This window comes from Aquila chrysaetos, chromosome 5 (genome assembly GCF_900496995.4).
Source record: "Aquila chrysaetos chrysaetos chromosome 5, bAquChr1.4, whole genome shotgun sequence".
Classification (NCBI taxonomy): Eukaryota; Metazoa; Chordata; class Aves; order Accipitriformes; family Accipitridae; genus Aquila; species Aquila chrysaetos.
The window spans coordinates 30,763,038-30,785,735 of NC_044008.1; the positions used below are offsets into that span (position 1 = coordinate 30,763,038).

The window sequence follows — 22,698 nt, forward strand, 5'->3', positions numbered from 1 at the left end:
GTGTCCAATTGTCTTTATTACTGTTCTTTTTTTTAAGCATATGTTGTTACTTTAGCAAATGCCATTTCATAACTGTTGGCTTAAAATATGTAGGTAACTTTCCCATTTTTTGTTTTGCTAATGTTAGTTCTCAATTTTTTTTGTACTCTATTATAACAAATACTAAGTTTTCAACTACTTAAATAAGTTATCCTTGGCATCACTGTCTATTTCCCAAATGTTATTTAACCTATAACTGTATACAAGTCCCAGTGAATTTAGTGTTATATAGTCTGGGAATGATTTATTTCTTTGTGTGCTTACTGAGCTCCTAGAGATCTTTAGGATTATGCCCTACAGACAGTTTTTTTAATAGCCATGAATAGACATGCAAAATTGTTTCTTAGTGAAACCTCTGTCTTTACCTTTTATTGGTTGGAAGATAATTTATTTTCATTGTCTGTGCCATAAATATGGAACAAATATTTATATTGCTTGTGGCACTATATTAAAAAAATAATTACAAATACTTCCAAAGTCCCGACTTCTCCTGGCCTCTGTAGAGATCTTTTAAATTGTTGATTGGTTTGGTCGGTTTGGTTTTTTTTTTTCCTGCAAATTTACATTGACGTAATGTCTCAATTCTTAAACTAAATGATTGTTTACATTCATACACATTAAAAGTGTATTACAACTGGTTTAAAAGTATATATTATGTTGTTATTGCTCTTCCCTTTACCTCACCATTACTACTTTATTTGCTTTCCTGTGTTATTTAAAAAAAACCCTGCTACATGTATTTATAGGGTAGATGAAACAATATTTTTAAGCAGTTTGTCTTTAATCATTTAATATTAAGATGGCTAGACTAAGCTGATGTCTGGCTTCCTTTGTAGTCAAAGGGGAGAGAGATTCTCCTCCAACAGGTGATTCACCCCCCTTTAACTGTTTGTTACCTTCTGTGCACTGACTATAGCAGACTTAACTGGTCCAGAAGGCTTAGTTTCTTGACCGTAGTAGCGGTTAAATTTGAGAAAGTATCAAGCTGCTCAAAAATATCAAGAAAGATTTTCTCAACTGATGCTTGAAGTAGCATTTAGAAAAAATTAAAAAACAATGTGCTTCTGGAGTTTAGGTGATTTCAAGGATAGACAAAAACTTTGGGTTCTTCAGAATCACAATTTTGTTTCCTAAATATTGTGTTAATCCTATCTGAGATGCTAAACTTGGCCTCCAGTAGAGACAATGTGAGACCCAGACTTCTTAACGACTACATTTCTTTTGAGATAATATTTTGGTTCCTAAGTCACTGGTATTTTTAACATCTACATATGCATTCAGTACCTTTTTCAATAATTGTGGTGATGTTATTTAACTGGAGAAGTTTTCTGGAACCCCATCAGAAAGGAATAATGACTCAAAATTGCTGCACGGTGTGTTGTATGTAGTGACAATTAGATTCTTATGACAGCAGCTGATTATTTAATTTTGTATGCTTAGAAGAGTTACCACTGAACACAGGTCTACTCTCAGAATCAACGAAGGTACAGAAGTACATCTTGCAGCATGTAAGATTCTTTAAAAATAAGCATAATTTTAAGAATCATACTAATAGATTATGTATAGATTAAGTAGATTATTTCTATCTAGTATCCCATATGGCAACCTGAGACTGATTTTCCAGCATTTGATTACATTTTGCAGTTTTCTGTGCCTTTCCCTCTGTTGTCTGTTGCAACAGAAGTCAGTCATATTTTATTTCCATTACAGAGTAGAATATTTGGGCAGCTATAGTAAAGATGAAATATGGTTCCTGTGCTACAGCATACTGGTTAATGAAACAGTGAATATATTACTGTTGTTGACTTAAGCATAGAAGCCCAGATACTCTCGTTCCTAGATCGTGCTAATTTCCTATTTGGTAGATAAATATTTCTATGTATGCTTTCAAAGTCAAAGGTTAAGATACAGAGTTTTTCAACCCTTTTGGAAAAGGTGAAGATAAGGTGAAATGGCCAGTTAAAACAGCAAGTAATTAATTGAGTCTCTCTGTTAACAGGAAGAAGGTCAAGTGCACATAACTATTGTGATTACACAGTCTGCATTACAAGCGGCTGAGTCGTTTAACCTCAAAGTGGTTAGATTGGAAGGCTGAGAACCAATAAATGAGATTTTACTTCAAAATATTAGCTGTGCTCCTGAGTTACTATAGTATTTTGAGTTTTTTTCAGAGTGACTTGTCATACAGTTTTGCAGTACCAATTAGTTTTACTGCAGTGAAACATTTTAATTAGAGTTTTCAATTTTCCTCTTTTTTTTTTTTTTTCTAATTTATTTTTTCCTTGCCTCACTTTAGCTAATTGGCTGAAATTTTTAAATGGTAAGTCCAATGGAAATGTATTTTATCTTTTTCTTGACTTTGTCTTGTATATAATTCTGAAAGTTTTTCAGATGCACAATTTTGATTGCTGGATCCAAAGTGTAGAAAGGCTTGCTTAATTTTGTCATGTAGCACTTATACATCTAGTTTCCACTGGGGAGAGTCCATAGTTATCCACTGACAAAGATCCAAATTACTTGTGATAACCTTTCAACATCTATCAAAAATGCTGAAAATCTGTTACTATTGATGTCTCGTCTAACAATGAGGCTACAACTATATAGCGTGCTGTAGATATACCGGGCAAAGCTCAGTTGCTTTGAAAGTATGCAGGTCTTTATTCTTTTTCCTCCAACAACTTCTTCATCCTAGTGTAGGAGAACTCTGCTAAATAGCATCCGGTACCAGGAGATACATTACAGATGGGTATTTGCCATGGAAGCTAGTTTTTTTCTGAATGTATTACCCTCGGAGAGGTACGTTCCTGCTCTGTTTGAAAACTCAAGACTAAATCAGAACGTAGAGAGGAGCTAAGGAATGGGGGCCCGTGAGAAAGGAGAGAAGGAACAAGAGTGGATATTCAAGAGCTGCAGAGCTTGAGAGAATTGTTTATGTGTTCTAATTATTCCATGTGTATGGCAAAGTGTATGACTCCTTTACTGAGGCTTTATGCAGGTGATATATTCATGTTGTTATTTTTGTATAGAGATTGCTCAGAATTCCCCATGAAGTTTCAGGGAAGCATTGTTTTAGGTTATGTGCAAAGTGTTTAAAATTTAATAAAAATAAAATACTACCTTTCCAACAGTGCATGCTTGCAATCTGTAATTATTATAAAACACTACTTTCAGTAAAAATAAATAGTTTTTTGGCAGTGAGTGATTTTGCTTTCTAACAGAGGTTTGACTAAGAAATGCTAATGCAATGTGGAGTTAAATTAAGAATTACAGGATGTTATTAGAAGTACAGTTTTCCTCATATTTTTAATGATATCTTTGTACATATTTTCCACTGGAGCTGCTGAGCAAATCAAGCATCACTGGAACTTATGCCTAACCAGTTGGTGCAACTGCTGTCTTGAAGTACTTATTTTGTAAATTATGGATGAAAAATGGTGAATGTTCAAAATGGTTCACTAAACCAGTATTTATTAGAACTGGGGCCTGCTTCCTCAAACTTAGCCCAGAGGGAATCTAGCAGCAATTGAAGAATGTTTTCCGTTGCTCTCGTTATCTGCTAACATTGTCAAAATTACATACAATTTCTGTATAACGTTTCTGTTTGAAAAAATTGCTAATCTATGTCACTTCCTTTAAAGTTATAACACTCTTTAAGTCAAAACTGGGTCAAACATTGCTAATTACAAGCAAGCATGGACTCAAACAGTTTTTGTAGTATGGAATACCATTTAGAAAATGCCTCTTTAGCAGTTGAAGGGGAAGAAAAACAAAGGAAAAAATGCAAATGACTTCAAGACTTGCAATAACTTTTCACTGTTTAAAACAAAAAAAGAGAAGGTCCTTAGGAACAGTTTATTTCTCATTCTATTAGCAGAATCTAAAATTTGGTTAAGGTCAATCAATTCAGAAATAGGTTTTGTCAAGCAATCCTAGTATCTTTTATCAATAAAATTACAAAACAATTAGAATAAATCTCATCTTGATAAAGGCAATAATATAGTATATTTGGTTTCTTCAACAATTCTTTTTACTACCACATAATATCCTGATCTAGAAACCTGCCTTTTATGGAATTAATGTGGGCCCCATTAGACAGATTACAAACAGGCTCAGTTCAACTGTGAAGATGTAGATATGGTTGGAGAGACAGTTGTGCGTGGTAATATTTCTAGCAGATTGCTTTGTGATCCAAAGCTAGGTACTGGGTTTGTCAATTGTCTTCAGAATTGTTGGTTAAGCTTGCAAACACTACAGAGATAGACAGGGCAGTAAATATTAAGGAATAAGGCGGCCATGCCGTTATAGCATGACCTGAATCACATGGTTACTATCCAAAAACTTGCTTCACAGAATGTGAAGTGCAAGTAGTAATCAAAACCTTATTGCTTAACTGTTTTAGCAAGCAGTTTACTCAGAGGAGGGTTTAGATGTCACTTTTTGTATACTTTCAACATCAGCTCCTAGGATGAAAAGAATGAGCTTTTTGCCTGAATATGCAAAAAAAATGGAATATTAAGAAATAGGAAGGAGATTTTGCACTGAGCCAGCATAACAATACCAGACTACTCTACTTAATTTATTATTAAGTATAGTAATAATCCAAGCTGAATAACACTAGGTTCTCATGTCTGTTTGCCAAGAAGAAAACGGAAATGTTGGAGGAAGTTTGAAGTATGGTCACAAAAGTGGTCTTGGATTTGGAAAACGAACTGTATGCTAAGAAGTTTAAGGAGTTCTAGCTAATGAATCCAAGAGAAATTTAAGAAGAACTGTTGTGCCTAAGTCTTTCTGCATGAAGAAGAAATAAGATGTTGAGGGCTTTTCTGCCTTGGAGGAGAAGGCATGAAATTGAAATTCAAGTTGGATATATTCAATTTTGAATGCAGATGCAATTTCCTAATAGCAAGGATAATTAAACTTTGGAGTAATTTCTCTGGATGTTAGACTCATTGTCACTAGAATGTTTGAGACAAGATATCATAACTTTCTCTAAAAATACTTTACAATAGAATTAGGTGCTATCCAAAAAGACAGAAAAGAAAAAAGAAAAAAAAAAAAAAAATCTGTGGGCTCCAGCAGTTAATTAAGGTAATCAGTATGGTCTCTTCTGGCATCAGAGGCTGCATCCCAGACAAAATATAGGTTTTTTTAAGGTATCAACATCATGATTCTTCATATATTTGAATAAGACTGAAGGCTGTACATAGTTAGAAGTGAAAAATAACTTATGTTGTAAGGCACCTCTGGTGATTATCTAGTCCTACCAACCAATCAAGGCAGTCCCAACTCTGAAGCTGGGTCAGACTGCTCAGAGCCTTGTCCGGTCAAGCTCTGAGTATCTCCGTGATTCCCAGCCTCTCTGGGGTCCAGCTGAGCTCTGAGTATCTCTGTGATTCCTGGCCTCTCTTGGCAACCTGCACCACTGCTTAACCTCACGCAGTTTGACAATTTTTCTGGTATCCAACTGGAATTTCCCTTGCTGCAACTCATGCTGTTTCCTTCCCTCCTCCTGCTGTGCACCTCTCCAAAAAGTCTGAATCCCTAATCACCAGTTAGGTAGATGACAACAGTAATCAAACTCTTTGTCTCATCTCTGATCTGCACAAACCCAATTTCCTTAGCCACTGCTGTTACATTACTCTTCTGTTACTATTATTTTGGTGGCCCGTCACTTTTTCCATTTGTCAATATCTTTCTTGTACTGGTGGGTCCAAACTGAACACAGATATTGGACCTGGTTACTGGATACATATAATGCAGCAATTCTAGATAATAGAAATTGACAACAGGAATGAGAACAAAAAAGAATAAATTAAGGGTGGTCATTTTTTTTTCCTCCACTATTATAGTGTGTGTTATTTTCCACAATATAGAAATTGTCTCAGAACCTGTGATGTAATTAATTAAATATTTTGTTTATTATCAGGTTCATTATCTGCATAAAGAAGTATGGAATTTAGATAAACATTATGGACTGGGAAAAAAGTGAAACAAACGGACTAAAAATATTTTGGTTTAGAAAATATGTGCATATATTAAGCAAATTTGCATTCTCATACAACATTTAGATTTGGCTATGTTGGATCTGTTTTATCATAGCTATAGTACTGGGAGGGATGAAAGAACGGATATAGCTACATAGTTCCTACTGTACAGAGTTTGAGCATCAGCTGCTATGCTGGCAACAGGAAGCTCCTTCATCATAGGCTAAGGGCACAAAACTTTTTTTGAGGGTCAACATCGTTATCTAGTGTATGATGCAGCCATGTAAAACTCCCTGTTTATCTTATTAAGCAAGGTCAGAAAATAACGATGAGAGCGCTCCACTGCCTCTCTATTTCCTCTTCCTTCAAGCATGTTTTAAAAATAAAGCCACCAAAACTGTACTTTGAGGTTCCCAATTCTGTAGGTATATTAATGCCATTTATTCTGGGCTCCATCTACATTTTACTTACTGCTCTGGCTATTTTCTGGCTCCCCAAAAGGCTCAAGAAGGAGATGAACAACTAACTTTTCATCCTGCAGCAATTCTGGAAGTTGCCAGAAATGTAAACCAGAACTACATTGGTATTTTTGATCAGACAGGAATTAGTTTTGGGAAATGAAGAGGTCACTGAGTGGCTTTGGATCACAGTGTTAGATCTCAAAAACTCCCCCTTATCCTGTTTTATGGAGTTAAATGCTTCTCAGTATCTGGCATTAGCAACATAAATAAATGCAGAAATAATGTCTGTGAAGATGGCCTTCATTATTTCAGTCTGTTCATGCTATAACAACTCAGTGTTCGTTGTTTCAGTTGCCTCCATGTAAATGATGATCAAATCACATAAATCTCAATCTGAAGTAAACTGAGAATAATCTCAAGGCAAATGTCCAGCTGCTGCCTAAACATCTTGCTTCTATTTCATAAAAAGTAAAGCCATATGCTAACAGTAATATACATGCATATACATAGATACATACATATAAACAGTGCAAACTTCAGGCACTTTTCACTGCAACTTTTTAATAAATCCCTGTTATTTGTCCTGTTCTAGAAAATGCTCAGTTAGTATCAAAATTCCAATAATTTTCAAAAGTGATCACAAAACCCATGCAGGTTGACTAGGATAAGGGATGGATAACATTAAACATACATAGATCATCAAAGTATCTAATTCAAGCTATCTGTTTGAAATACATTAGCTGCTTTTTCATTATGAGTTCACGGTATAAGGTCTTATCTTCTTTTTCTAATGCATGCACCCAGAAAAATCTGAGTGCTCATTCAAGGAAAAAAAAATATTGTATGTTGTAGCATTTATTTAGTTGGACTTTACTGTTACTCAGGTCTAATTTCTTCCTTCTTTTTGTGATAGCTATTGTGCTAATACCTGTTGAAAAATATAATTGCTTTTGGTGTGTCTGCTGTGTGTCTGAGCATCAAACATTGTGTTTGATCATTATCCAGGATCAGTAGGTTACTTTTTTTATTTATTACAGAGACTGCATGCTCAGCAGGGAATGGTATCTCATAGCATTTGGTGATACATGTTAATATATCCCTTTGGAGAGTAGAAATGAATCAACCGCCTTCCTTCACTTATCTTGCTGGCATCTTAGGATATAGCCTAAAAAGCACTCTCTCTCTCTCAAAGCCTGGAGAAACTTCCGTTTCAAGCTCTTAAGCATGATTTGCTGTGGGCACTCTTGAGCAGAATATAGTTAGACAACTCGAAGAATGAAAGAAGGGTCAAATAACACATACAAAAATTGGAAGTAATATGGAAATTTCATGATTCATCAAATGTTAATTAGCTCATGGAGCAGATATTTAAAATTGTGCTGAACAGTATCCATTGGAGTAAATAAATAATCCAAATGATGGAAAGGGAAAAGTTTGGGAGCAATATAGTGACTGAAGTATTCAGTTGCTCAATCAGGAAAGGAGAAAGCCTTCAGAGAATTGTCAGCTTTTTTGTCTGACAATCGCTTGCTAAACAGTGGATTTTCCTGCAGGCTGTATTGTTCCTCCCGTCTTTCCTGGTAAACATGTTTTCTAGTACTGCAATCCCACACTGCTCAATACAGTGTCGAAAATAGAAGAATGGATGCTTGTATAAATTTATGTGTGGGTATATAAATATGTGTGTGTGTATATGTATGTTGTTTGTAAGAGTATATAATTAAAAATAAAAACATAAATAAATGTTTCATTTTTATGGGAGAAGCGATATTGAGGTAATAATTAGGAAAAGTTGTCAGTGCTTTCCTAAAATACAACAAAGTGTCACTTTCTAATAGAGATTCAACTATTATTCTGTCCCTCCTCAAGAAACAACCTCTTCCTATGAACTTGTCAGTTATTACTTTATTTCAGATTGTGGTTTGGGGGATGCATCACTGATAAAAACCAGCTGAAGCTTTGTGTCCAGTCTTCATTCTCACAATATTTTCTCTCCATGACAACATGCAGTGTGTCTTTGGCTCTGAAAAGCTTTTTTTTCTTTCTTTTTTTTTTTTTTTCTAAAAAGGAAATTGAACTCCTTAGTGCTCTTCTGCTAAAGCATATCTTTTAACTTTAGAACTGAATGTGTGTGGAGGGGGGGAGGGGGGGTCCTATGGATTCTGCATTTTTTTTTTTTTCTGGCTGTATCAATCAGATAGATAAAGGGAGACCTGCCCCAGAATAGTGGGTAGGCTGGAGGTTAGAATATTGTATCTTGAAGTACTTGCTGTGGGTGAATAAGGAATCTGAATCTGCCCTAATCACTGGGGTGATCTACCTTCCCCTCTACTTAACCTTTCCCTCTCAATTCCTTTTCAAACAAATGACCAAATGTGAGAGGCTTTAATCCAAAGGTAACGATGTCTTGATGACATGGGCATTTGTTTCTCTTTTTTTATGGTGGTGGAATTGCTCATTAGTTTTTAATGAAAGCTGGGTGCAGATGAGGACTATATAGCTGAAAGTCAATACAGAATAAGACAAACATACAGGTTTAGGAGAAGGAGCTAGGATTATTACCAGAAGCTAATTGTGACAGGTTAATTATGCTGAGTTGCTAAGATTGCATCTGGAAAACCACAAACAAATACATACCAAATGTCTAATTTTCCCTTGGTAAATTGTTTGTCAGAAAACTCTGAATCTGGATTTTTACATCATGATTCATGTCCTTGTGCGTGAGGCTGGCAATTCTGTACTGCACTGTGCGTAACCTTAAAGTTTGGAACAAATTAGAAGTTGTTGCTAAGGCAGAGTGAATTGTCCCATTGTCAGAAGGTATTTCAGACGGAGAGGATGTTGCTTTTTTGTTCTATTATTTGCAGCCAGCCATCAGGTGATCTGTAGGTGAAGTTTAAATAATTGCTTTGACAGATGAAATAAAAAGTATTTATCAGTCTTGGACGCTACACGGGCCATTGCTTTCTTTTTATATTATACAGTGGTCATTCTCCTGAGGTGCTTGAATAAAGAATACTGCTGTTTAAAGAGAAATTGGTAACAATGGGTTATCCTCATACCTAATGCCTTGAGGGACACACTGCTAAACTTGCCTGTTTTCCACTTTTCTTCATGGAAAAGCAAAAAGTGAGTATGAGTGGAGTAGAATTCAATCTGCATTTAAGAAGTGAATTTAGTTTCCAGAGATGTGTTTCCTAGTCCATTCCTGATGCGCTGCTAAATGCTACTTGTGCATTAATATTTGTAATGTGCTTGAGATTTTCATAGTCATTCTGACTGTTTCTGCTTGCACTGCTGTCCCTAATTCATGCCTTGTTAAAAATGGTTATATGTAGATGAGGAAATATTTTTACTGAGGAGAATGTAAGCTTAGCTTTTTGAGAGGCTGATTTAGAAAATGGTGAAGGAATGGTGACTCCCCTGTGAAACATCAGATATGGATCTGGCTGGTAAATGTACGGATGGTTGTTATTAATTCATATTAATGATATTCATATCTTCTGAATGCCGTCTTTGGGAGACAAAATATATTCACTGTGTGTAAGAAATCTCATTTCTTCCCACACAATATCAGTTGAAAGGGACATGCCTGAATATGACCTTTTATATAAGGAGAATGAAAAAATACAGTGTAATTAGGAGACGTGCAAACAGGTAAATCAACAGTTTCTATTTCCTTCTGTTTTGAACGACTCCCATTTCCAAACATTATTGCTTGTTACCTCACCCGGATATCAGTGACAGAGAAATACTAAACAGTAACTGGTTACAATATTTGTGGCTTTTTTTTCTCTATTGTTTAATTTGTTCTATACCTGCTGTAAAATTTCAGAGACAGAAATTTCCTGTATCTGCACGTTTTTGTGATTTCCATAATCAATGAAATCCCAGCGTTACACTAAACACCTTTCAGGAAGGCATCAATATCCATCCCTTCAGAACTAGTCTCTCTTACTTCAATCATTGTGACTCTTGAACAAAACAATCTGCTTGCCTCTTGAAAATCCTTGGTCTAAAAGTGCCCATGTTGCTGGCCACTTTGAGCCTCCTTCTCCCTCTCTTACCAGTCCTTTGCCATTTTCATGAATTATAATCAGAACATTAGTATAAAGTTTATTTTTAAACTATTCGGGCTTCAAATATTAAAAATATTCCTGAGTTATAATAACTATCTACAAGGAAGTCCTTGAAGTCTTTCTGATAAATTATGTGTTTTGGTTAAATATGTCATTACTGGCAGAAAAGTAGCTACTCTTCGAACAAATACTCATATCTCAGATTCAGAGTGATGTTTATTCAAGGTCATTACAATTTTTTTCACAAGGAAGTTAAATTAAGGGAGAGGTCAGTAATTACATTACAATACATACATACTAATCAAGTGAAAATGCTTACATGGGGTATTTCAAAGAACCTTTGAAAGTAAGGTGTTAAACCAGAACAGAATTTTGAAAGAGCAAACTTAAAATTTGTTTTCATTCAGTCTTTAAGAAACGCACAGTTCATCAGACACATTATGTACTGTTATTTCCGTTGCTTAAATTTTACATGAAAACATTGCAATCTGAGCCTAAATGAATTAAAAATTAAATCAAGTAACAGTAAAGTAATTTTTGCAAATATTTTTAATTTATAGTAGCTTGTAATAATAAAGGTGTGTTGTTTTTTCTTAGACTGTGCACTCATTGAGAATAAGAGGTGGTCAGTGCTTGAATGAGTATGCATTGAAGCCTGCTAGGGAGCAGCATCCATATATTTAAATCATATGAGCATCTAAAACTTGATTAATTCCTCCCAAGACTGACATGTAAAATATTATAAAAATGTGTATTCTTAGCCTGATAAAGAACATGAAAGACAAGACTGAACTGGAATATACAACTCTTCGGGTAAAATTAATGCTAAATAAAATATTATTGTAAATGATATGATGATTTGAAAATTCCAGTCATGACTAGGGAATCAAAGTATGGTCCTTATTCATGTTCACTGCTCTTCACTGCTTTGTGAAAATAAGGTTTTCAGGCTTAGCAAACTGTAAAGTGAAACTGTTTGATATTTTGAAATTCAAAATTATACTTCTTGAATTTTGTTTCATTGCATTGAAATATAAATATATTTCAAATTTATTGACACACACACAAAAAAACCCCACACCACTTTTAAAATGTTTGGAATACTTTTTTGGCTTCATATTAAAAAAATTAACTAAGTCTGAAACTATTTTTCTGTTTAACTTTTGGAACTGAAAGTCAACTGCAAATGCCTTTAGTCATGCAGCACTGCGGGCAAGTTTTTCATCCAGACTCATCTCAGCTTTGCTTTTTAAGAAAATGTAATCTTAGCGTGCTACCAGTTGACCAGAGATGAGCTCAAAGGTACTGGTCTGTTGTGAGGATGGCATGGCCAGTGTTTTTAGGCATGAAAACTGTAATATAAAGCTCTTGCAATTGCATGTGTAGCAGGTTGTACTTGGAGTCTAATAAAGCCCAAGCATCATCAGAAAATGAAAACCATTTTTTCCTTCCCTGACTTTCCTATATACAAGCAGCGAATAAAAAGAATTTCTTAAATAACATGAAAACGCTCTACTAAGTTTGAATAGTTAAGTAATTAAAAGTGAAGAATAGAAAAAAAAGAGGTAAAGTATATAGAAAAGGAAGAAATTTTATGGTGCACATATGTCTACATTAACCTGTCATAACTGTGGTAGAATAACACTTCTAATAGTCCTATCTATTAATATCCATCGAGGAAGTTGGAGTATTCAGGCGGGGCATACAAGTTCAGCTTTGCTTACTTATAATACTATGTAAGGCATGATCAGAATCCATTCAATAAAACATGCTTATAGGAAAATAACTTCAAGTGAAAGCATGGTATTGCATTAAGAAGCTTTGGATAAAGCTGAAACTTTCAGAAAATTTTACAACTTTTTTTAAGCTTCCACCATTTCTGAGGCAAGGTTTACCTAAGTTAGTGATAGATTTTAACATAACACAGGGAGATTTTTTTTCCCAAAGTGAGTGAACGACAGGAATGTTTGAACACAATATAATGGAGAATTCAGGTTTTAATACATTAATCTATTTGCAAAGGTACCCTCTTCATTGGTAGTGGGACATTCTACTTTTAATGTTGTGGAGTGTGGTTTTCATGATAAAAGGTATGTTGATTATTGTGGTCTTTGTAAGCAGGCCATTTTTCAGCATCTGCTTTTCAATGATGGTTTGCAATGAGAATGATTACAGTAGCTTCACTTCAGCGTGGAACATCATGATTGGTGCTATATCAAGGAGAACATGGAATCTCCTAATGACTTTAATAATGTCTATTTCTTTGTGGAATTTCTTTTCATTTTCTTAAAACAATGGGAACATCACTGATTGTATAACCTTATCCCCTGTCTCAGGTCTCCTAGAAACCCTGAACAGAAGATCATTAAACGAGTGATTGCTCTTGAAGGAGACATTATCAAGTAAGTATTTTAAGCCTTAATCTCTGAGTCTTTATAGGAATAGTGCAGCTTTTCAGTGGATTTTAAATCAGTATCCTAGACAACGAGAACTTTCTAGTATTTTCTTTCTATCTACTCTTAACAGGGATGTCAGCATTGTACCTGTCTCCTTTTTAATGAGAGGAGAAGTGCTACACAAAACTGCTCACTCTCTCATGAAAGGTACATGGGTGCAAATAATGCTTGTTTCTTAGAATATCTCTGCCACATATCAAGGCAGGCAATTGTACAGCATTTTTTCAATAAGATTATAGGGCTGTGATTTTTCATTTAGAGAGTCCAGCTGCTGTTTCATACTGTGCTTGGCAAATAAAAGTAGGGTGGATTTTCAGGTTTTTGTTTGTTTGTTTCAGGTTTGTTTTGGGTTTTTTTATTTATTTTATTTTATTTTTGAGACAAAGAACCCTCATAGATGACCGTCTTCACTGCAGTGTGTAGGAATCTGTGGGGAATATGGTGGAACTGAATTGGAGTCAATTATTCTATCAGAAAAAAAATTGTAGCAAGAGTAGACTCTAGAGTACTTCAAGACTTGGTTTACTCTGACAGATAGACCTTCCTACTGGGGCTGGGTGGAAATAAATTACTAGTAGATGTAAATCAAAAGTTTTTGTGAGAACAGTATTATTTTGATGAAAATGCTTGTTTGAAAAGGTTTCGTTTTCCCAGGTACAGAATAGAATTGACATAGAGCTGGGAGAGTAAATCCCTAGTTTCCCACACTAAGGTATGAATGACCCTGGGAGCTCTCAGACAATATGGCAGACTGAGACTCAATTCATTTAGATGATGATTCTTGCTCTGGTGTAGTGAATACTTAAGAAGTATTTGGCAGCTGCAATTCAAATCAAGGATGTGAGTGTGGTCTCAATGAGCCGTAGTTAATAGCAGCACCGGTGGGCTTTTGGGCACTATGGAATATGTCTGTGTCCTTTTTCTTTTTTTCCCTCTTGCAGTCGATGTAATTTCTGTTTTATTGAAAAATTCTGAATCATCTCAGTTTGAGAAGTGGAAATAAATTCTGACATCTCTATAGAAGCAAAATATCCAAAATAACAGACACTAAGGAGATAATTTGATGTCAAAAAACTATGGACATCTACAGCTAAAACTAGCTATCACTTTAAAGATCTAAAAACATAGGAGTAGTGTGTGCTACTGAGTGATGCCTCTTACATACCTATGTCCTTAGAGAAGGTACTTATTCCTTGATGTAGTTGATAGTAGTGCTGTAATTCGTATAAGTGATAAGACTGGTAGTCATGATTCAGTATGCCTATTCATTTCTGTAGCAACGTCAGAAAGAGATAGCAATACAAGGCAACTTCAAGTGTTACTTTTCACTGTTCTATATTATTAACATATTTGTCTGAATTTTTGAAACTGAATGTAGTTTTTGATAACACAAAAGACATTTAATAACTTAAATTCCAGCTGTAGGAAATCAATAATGCTGTACATTCAAATGCCTTAAGACTCTGTACTTCTCATTAACTTCTGTGGGTGTTCTTGGCCGAATGGACAAGGGTGTGGGGCATAACAGCTGTGGGAGTGTGTGCAGAATACTGATGAGCCTGTAGGTTAGTGAATGACTCATGGGCACAGAAGACTGTATGATGATCCTCATTGGTCTTTGGTAAAACAGGTTAGATTAATTTATTGATAAAAATATTAATCTCAGTAATTCAGATGTGCATTCTTGCTATTTGAACGCATGAAAATTGTCCCAGAGCTTTTTGCTTTAACTGTAGAAACTAGTTTTTAGCTAAAGAATAAATTACTCAACTATTATAACTTATTAAGTTTTTATTACATATTATCGTCCCTTAATTGTGTATGTGTAGGAAATGTAAGTAATACTTGTCACTTTCCATAGCACTAGGGTAAAGCAAAAGCTTAGATAATAAGATAAAACAGCAAAGCTGGCAAGATTTTTCTAAAATATGTATTATTTTTGTAACGATCCTGCAAGCAGATATGTGACTAGGATATTTGTGACTGAAACAGACAACTGGTAACTGAAAGCATGCATAGAAAACATAAATAGAAGATTTCAACTCCTATTTGATATCTGAAGACAGTCTTTATTACAAACCAAAAAAAAATGGGTTTGATATCATAAGATTTTATGTCTATATATTTTTGTATATTGAATTATTCCTGATCAGCATAAAATGATGCTCTGAATGAAATTGAAAGTAACATGGATCATGTACAAAAATGTATCTGAAAGTATGGGACTTTTCCCTAACGTTCTGACTCTTTTTTTGGTGTGGGTGAAACATGATGCACAACTAATATATACTGACCTTAGAGGAATATTTGAACATCCTGGTTCCTAATATCAAGTCTTTGAAATGGACTATATATGCCTGCATGCTAAAAACCCCCACTTCTTCAAGCCTTTTGCTGCTCCATTGATCAATCAGAATTCCTTCTTGCTGAGAAAACATCCAGTCTCACTACAGAGCAGTCGTTTCAGTTCCAGGGTGCAGAAAAATAGGAATCATCAGTTAGATATGGTGGGGTTCTAGCACTTACGGGGCTGTTTGTGGGTGCAATGGTTTCGCAGAGAGTGGTGGTTATACAGGGAGTTGCGTTAGATATTTTATCTGGAAGGTCAGTGCAATGTACAAAGTCTGTCTGTCTGCAAATTTGCTCTGCAAATTTTGCTTGGTGTCATGTGACAGAATTAATTAATACCCGCTTTCAGTGGTGAGTCTTCCAGTCTTCTGTTGCAAAGAAAGATTTGCAAATAATTGTGAGTTGGAAGGTATTTTCATTTAGTGCTCCATGAGATAGGTGGTAGACAATATGGTCTGTGAGTCTGTAGTTACGCTTTCACAGATGAATGAATTATCTTTATCCAATCTATTTGGTGCACGATTAGGGATAATTTGTCACATGAATGCTGTGTTTTCTCATCTTACCAATTAAAATAAGTTAGTTAGCATTTTACTCTTTGTTAATTACTGAAAGTAATGAAAAATCAAATAAGCAGAGCCATTAGTACCGTAGGGAAGATTCCTTATATTTTGACTTGAGTTCAAGTGTTGTGACTCCACAGCAGAAAAATCCTGGTTTTCAGTTCTTCATTTCTAAAAGCATTAAATAAGAAAAAAATGTGACATTGAAAAGCAGTGTAGTTGAGATATCTATAATAGGTCCATTTTGACCTTTCATTTTGTATTTTTCAGGTAGTCTGACATTATGGATTACATAGTACTTCACTTTTTGAAATATGCTTTGAGGGATTGAAAAATGCTACAAACTCACCGAATAAATATTCTGGCATCTCAATTTTCTATTCTTGTTTCCAGTCTAGTTGGTAATCCAGGTGAAGTGAGTTTGGTAGTGTCTTGTAAATCCCCAGAAGCATGTGGTACATGCCACAAACCTGTAACAGATAATTTAATTTGGATAAGCTAGTAGAAATTCCTCCTCAAAAGAATTTAAAGACTAGACAGAAAATCACCATTTAGCCCTTGAGAATGAATCTATAGGTCAGCTTGTATATAGACAATATTGCAAAGTGTAGCTCCCATAGATCAGGTTTTGTTTTGTCTTCCATGTATTCATGGGAGAATTAACTTTAAGTAGGAAATCATTACAATGGTTCCTGAGGACTCTTTAAATGATAATTCTTCCAAAGGAGGCCTTATTTTAGAAGTCAATATAATCTAATTTGTTAAAAATTAATGTTGGTATTATAAAACACTTTGAATAACTTGAAATTAAGCTTATTAAAACTCATTTATCTTAAATGCACTAGTGGAAATTCAAAAATCTATAGTAATCTATCACAGGTGAGTTATGGTATGTTTTCAGTAACACAAATAAATGAAGGTTCATGTGAAGTAAGCCAAAATGGGGATTAAACTAGTAACATTTAAAATTAAGTCTGTTCAGTAACCTGCTGAACTAATTTGTATTCCTTCTGTCTGTCACAGTTGCACAGGTCTGCAGGAGCTTGGTGTGTCAGTCCTGCTTCTTTCATATAATTGTTTGCTTCTTAATACAATACCTGATTTAGGAATGATTTGCAAGCCCCTAGGAAGAGTAATTTTTTAAAGTTTTGTCCCGGGATATTGTTAGCCTATTTAGGAGTCAGTGTTCTGAGGACCGAATGGTTCAGCAAAATGATGTTGCATTTAAGTGTTGCATCTTGCAAAACTGCTCTGAAAATGTGAATAAGGAAATACTCCTTGCTTCTCAAAGCATTACAGAGATAGATCGTTATATTATTAGGCTGTAGGCCTAAACCAAGCTTCAGTAATTTTTCAACTTTTACTGCAAGGTCCATCATTAAATTGCAGAAACTATTGCCACAGAATGTTAGGAAGGACAGAGATATAAAGGGGTTCGAGAAAGAAGTAGAGAATTAATAGAAATAAAGCCCATCAGCAGCTATTAAATGCAGCAATCGTGGTATGACTTCATGCTGCCTTACATTATAAGCCATGCTGCCTTAAAATATAACCAAAATCTGGTCATTCTGTCCACTTGTTGGAGAACCCTTTCAGCTTCAAACAAAACTGTTCACTACTCCATGCAGGTGTTTGGTTGCTTTTTTTTTCTCAGTGAGTAGGTGGTGTCCAGTATCCCTTCAGTTTGAAAAAGACAATCAACAAATTTTCTTACTTTTTTTTTTTACTGAACCAGCTCAATTTCATCAGACAGTTGTGGCTGCTATTTGTTTTCACTGAGGATCAAGGATGGTTGTCCAACAAAACGGCTGTCTTCATGCAGAGACTCTACTACTTGATAGCGACTTGTGTTAGATTATACCATAAAATTACTGCCGGCCTCTAGGAAGCAGAACAACCTTCAGAAAAACTCAGACTTTGCCAGTGTTGTGGCATAAGAATGTCTCTATATGTAACATCTTCAGGGCAACCACCTGGCAGGAATTGCACCCAGACCTTTGCCATTTAATCACACAGAAATCATTTTATGTTCGCTAGTGCTGTAGTAAGAGTCGTCTTGTTCCCCCTCCATCCCCCCCACCCCTGACACACACAAAAACCTCTGGCAGCTATGCCAAGGTACTGGTGTTGTGCTAAGTACTGCTTGCAATGGCTCAAAGTTAGAAAAGAAAAATGGAATATCAGTAAAAGGCATCAAAAGACTAGGAATCACAGTAGATCATGATACAGGCCATGTTTATGGCTGTATCCTGTCGCCTTCTTCCTCAAAGTCCATTGTCTTTGACTTTGGGTTGTGAGTATAGATCTGTGAGTGTGGGGATCCATACTGACAAGAGTGCTAGTGAGATCGACAGCAAGGAGAACTGCTTGTACTCTACAAAGACACAGCACTGTCCTCAGAGATTACAAACTTTGGAACATCTTTCCTTTTGTCTAACTAATTGCAGTCTTCATACTGTTCTGTCCTTGTAGTTTATGTATCTAAAGGATGTAGTAGCAGTCAAACTACCCCTTAGATGAAAAACTCTTCGTCTTCCAAAAGATTCTTGTCACCATATGCACAGAATGCATATGTCATAGGATTTATGCAGTTTATTTTGCAGTATTTATTGTTAGGTACTGATGGGTTTTTTTTAAGCCAATGAAAGCTTTTATTAGGTTCCAGCTATACTGCTCTGTCATGACTCTTCAGCATTGATCGTATCCTTGCAGGTCTCCTAAATAGTTTCCATTGATTTTGATTCTATTTCCATATGCAGAGTCCTTGCATGACTGGACTCCATTTCTGTAAATGCAAATGATAGGAATGTATATTGGTACAGTGTCTTTAAGCTATAAAAACAATCTGACAAACCTGGAATGAAGATTTTCTGTATCCATAATGAATTTCTAAGGTTCTATAGATCTTTAGGCCCAGTAATGAAGGTCTGCAAAGCTGGATTTCTAAAATTTGGCATTCTTCATACTCATTATAAAATAAGGAGAAATTATTTGCTTTGCATTAGATTTTGGTTGCCTCATATTTGAGGAAGGTGCATGGAGAGACAGAAAGAATAAGAATAGAATGTTGAACTTCAGGAAAAAAATGTACAAATGTGCTATCTTTTATTTTCAGAAAATACAGGGAAAAATAATTTTTCACAAAGGCAAAAAATATGAAAATGCAAAAAATGAGAAGACATAGTTTTCCAGACTAATTTTTTATGGCTTTTTCCACATTGGAATGTGTGAGTGTTAATATTATAGCAGTATTTACTCATTGCTCCATGCAGTAAGGTCTTCATTCCTTTAATACCCATAATATTTTAAAGCCATATTTTCTTCTTAAAAGTACAAATAGCAGCAACAAGATTGCTAAAAGATGGTGTGTATCATCAATACCATTTCTCTGATATTTCAGTTGGTTTCATTTGTCAAAATTCACTGAAAGCAATGGAATTACAATGTAGACCCAGTATGACCTCTGGAACTCTTAATATTAAAGGAAAAAAGACAATGTAATATGATTCTCTGAGGTTGTACGGAAATTGCAGCGTTAGCTTATAGAAAAAAGAAACAACATATCCTATTACCTCTGAAGTGAGGAGGTTTGATTTGGACAACACTAAGAGGCAATAAAAGAGATACCATCAAGAACACTAGTTTTCACAGAGTTACTATTCAGACTAAACCCAAGAGTACTGAAAATTGAGTATGCAATTGCAATATGTACTCAGCTACTCTCTATTAGTGTGCATCTGAACCAAGACACAAATGACAGCTGCATCTACAGGAGGGAGAAAGGGGTTTTTTATTATTTCTTCTTTTTTTTTTCTTTTATTTTCTTTTCATTTTGTTGTTGTTGTTGTTTAATTAGAGAAGCAGCACTCTAAAATGCAAAAAAGCAGCATCTCTTTTAAGATGGCATATCCGTGAACACTGTGCATAACGAGTCTTGGTAGTGTTCAAAGACTATTTTAATCTTCCAGAGTAATAAACAGTGGGGAAGTTTTTTAAATGCTCTGTAGGCACCTTGGAGTAACATTTCCCATGACTTTCAATAAATCCCTGTAATTATGCAGCCCATGGTTATTGTGAAGTATACTCTAGTATATGCAGGAATTGTGTCTGCAGACTCTTACTGCCAGCATTAGCTGTAGCTGTGTGAAGTACCATTCTGTTTTGTGCTAATATGGATTATAGAATTAAGAGAAAAGAGGCAGACAAGCACTTTATGTCTTTATCATTGAAAACTACAAGGATGGAGAATAGAAATCTGGGAGAGGAGTTGGGAAAAGTACTGTTGAAGTATCATGGCCTGTCTGGACGGTGCTTACACCAGCACCTGAGAGCATGTAACTTCTGCTGGTTTATCCCATCATTGGTCAATTGTGGAGTTCTCTACGGTGGAAATATCCAGCAGAGTTACGGTAACCAGTTTACTTCTCCTGACTGGCTTCCATGTGCTGGACACTGAGTAGAGCCCAATGTAAGAATGGATAATACTACTAATAGGCAGGTCTTTATTTCCTACAAAATTATTGTCTAGGATGTTGAGGCCTTTTGGTAGGTTTTAAACACAAACATTATGAACAGGGCTGTGGTACACACAAAAGCTGTTTTAGGAAAAGAAAAATACCATCGTTTCATAGACCACACACAGACTTCTGCGTCCAGTTTGGGGCAGGAAAGACATTGATAATCTGGAACAAGTTCAGCAGAGGGCCCCAAGCCCTCAAGCTGGTCAGGGGCTGCAGCACTTGCCCTGTCAGGACGGGCTGGGGAAACGGGACTTGTTCAGCCTGGAGAAGAGGAAGCTTTGGGGTCACCTAACAGCAAGCCCCCAGCACCTATGGGGAGGTTAGCAAGAAGGTGGAGCCAGGCATAGTGGGGCAATGGACATAACTTGAAATGAGAGAGGTTCAGACCGGATGGAAGAAGAATTTTCTCCATGAGGATGGTCAGGCAGCGGGGCAGTTGCCGGAGAAGCTGTGGTCTCCATCCTTGGAGGCGTTCAAGACCCGACTGGATAAAGCCCTCAACAACCTCCCCTGATCCTGTAGCTAACCCTGGTGTAAGCAGGAGGTTGGACTAGAGAGCTCCTGAAGGCCCTCCCAACCTGAACTATCCTGCAATATCTGATACTAATTTTCAAATACGTTATGACACATTTAGAGGAACGTTATCTTTGTTGGAAGCTTAAACAGATGCAGTGTATTCATCTCATTTAAGAGAGCATGTCTTTTGTAGGCATTTTTCTTTAAAGAAACACATTTGATTTCTGTTTCACTGAAAGTTGATTTGCTGCCAAGACATCAGATGGTTAGAGAAGACATGCATACAAGTATAATCATCTCAATGGGAAGCTCAATAGGTTGTCTTTATGAAGATTTTTTAAAAAGTGAGCAGCAAGTGAATAAAATGCACTAACATTTAAAAAATCCAATAGTTAATAAAATGTTTTCATGTATTTTAATTTTCACAAATTATTTCCTTTTTGCTTTCTAAGCTACGGACACAAATGTCCTTGGTGGTCTGAAATCTGGCACTGAAATCCATACTTAGGCATCAGAATAAAGGGTGTGTTTAGTAAAAATGCTCTTTGTCCTGAGCAATTTAGGACTTCATTTGCTCAATGTTCAGATGTCTGCTTAAGTAGTTTCTGGATAGTTGAGCTCCATTTCAACTGTGATGCTCATTTATGTGTATCACATTAAAAGCTCAGTATGACAAAACAAAGATGGGGGTAGGAAGAAGGAAATAGTATTAAACCCATTTTACAGAAGAGGAAGTTAGGATAAAAGATGTTGTAGGCCTATGCTCACATAAAAAACATGTGGGACAGCCATTAACTGAACTCCCTGGGATCCTCATCCCAGAAAATAAACAATAAGTTCATGTGTTTGTCGGCAGCACATTTTTCTTTGTGTACTGGAAGGCAAACAAGGTTCAGAACCTGGTAATTCTGTGCACTTCCCTCCTGTAAATCGAAAGGACAATTTTTATTAGCTTGAGCAGTATTAGGATACAGGATATTGTTATGTTTGCAAATTGAAGCAAAACATGCTGAAACAGAAGAGTCTACTCTGAATAATGTAAATAAATCTTACTGGTTATTTCATTTTACAGCCTCAAAAAAGTCCTCTCTCTATCTTGAATATATTTAGGGTACTGAACTCAGCCAGGGACACAGTGAAAGAGTTTTATCCACCTACAAATAAGTAGAAAACTATCTTGCGAACTAGACTCAGTATGGGGTTGTTTCATTATCTGTATCGTTATCCTGGCTTCAGAGTCCCAAATGATGATTTTTTTTTGTTTGTTTGTTTGTTTTTGTCTGAATTCCATTGTCTCCTTTGAAGGAAGAATTAAGCAGACTTTCTGTTCCTTTCAAATCAAGTAATGGTCAGGTAACTGCAAGTGAGTGAGTTGGTGGTTTTTAAAAGGTATTGCTTTTCTCTGCTCCCCTTCCATTTCTACACGCATACACACACACGCACACACTCTTCCCTCCTTCCTTCCATCCCACACAGCTGAAGGTACTACTCCCTCAACGCGACTCCTGTAAGCTGACCACGTGCATGATACCACTCCAGTCTAAAGAAGAAGATTAATTTCCATCTCTACTCACGTGTAAGGAAACAACAGCAGTCGCATCACTTTGGATGCTGTAGATAAAAAAAAAAAAGCATAGCTCGCCTCCAAAGTGTTCTTCCTAAATGCTCATCTTTCCAATGCTTTCACCTGGGCTCCCTTTTGGAACCATGAAGGCAGCTTAAGTGAACGCC

General features: G+C 35.8%; 1 protein-coding gene across 5 annotated transcripts in view; it reads left to right on the forward strand.

Moving 5' to 3' along the window:
- Positions 1–22,698, forward strand: part of IMMP2L (inner mitochondrial membrane peptidase subunit 2) — a 476,942-nt gene that overhangs the window by 308,828 nt on the left and 145,416 nt on the right. For all 5 annotated transcript variants that reach the window (XM_030015024.2, XM_030015022.2, XM_030015019.2 and 2 more), the window contains exon 4: positions 12,900–12,965. In XM_030015024.2, the coding sequence (XP_029870884.1) occupies positions 12,900–12,965 (66 nt within the window). The remainder of the gene's footprint in view (positions 1–12,899; positions 12,966–22,698) is intronic.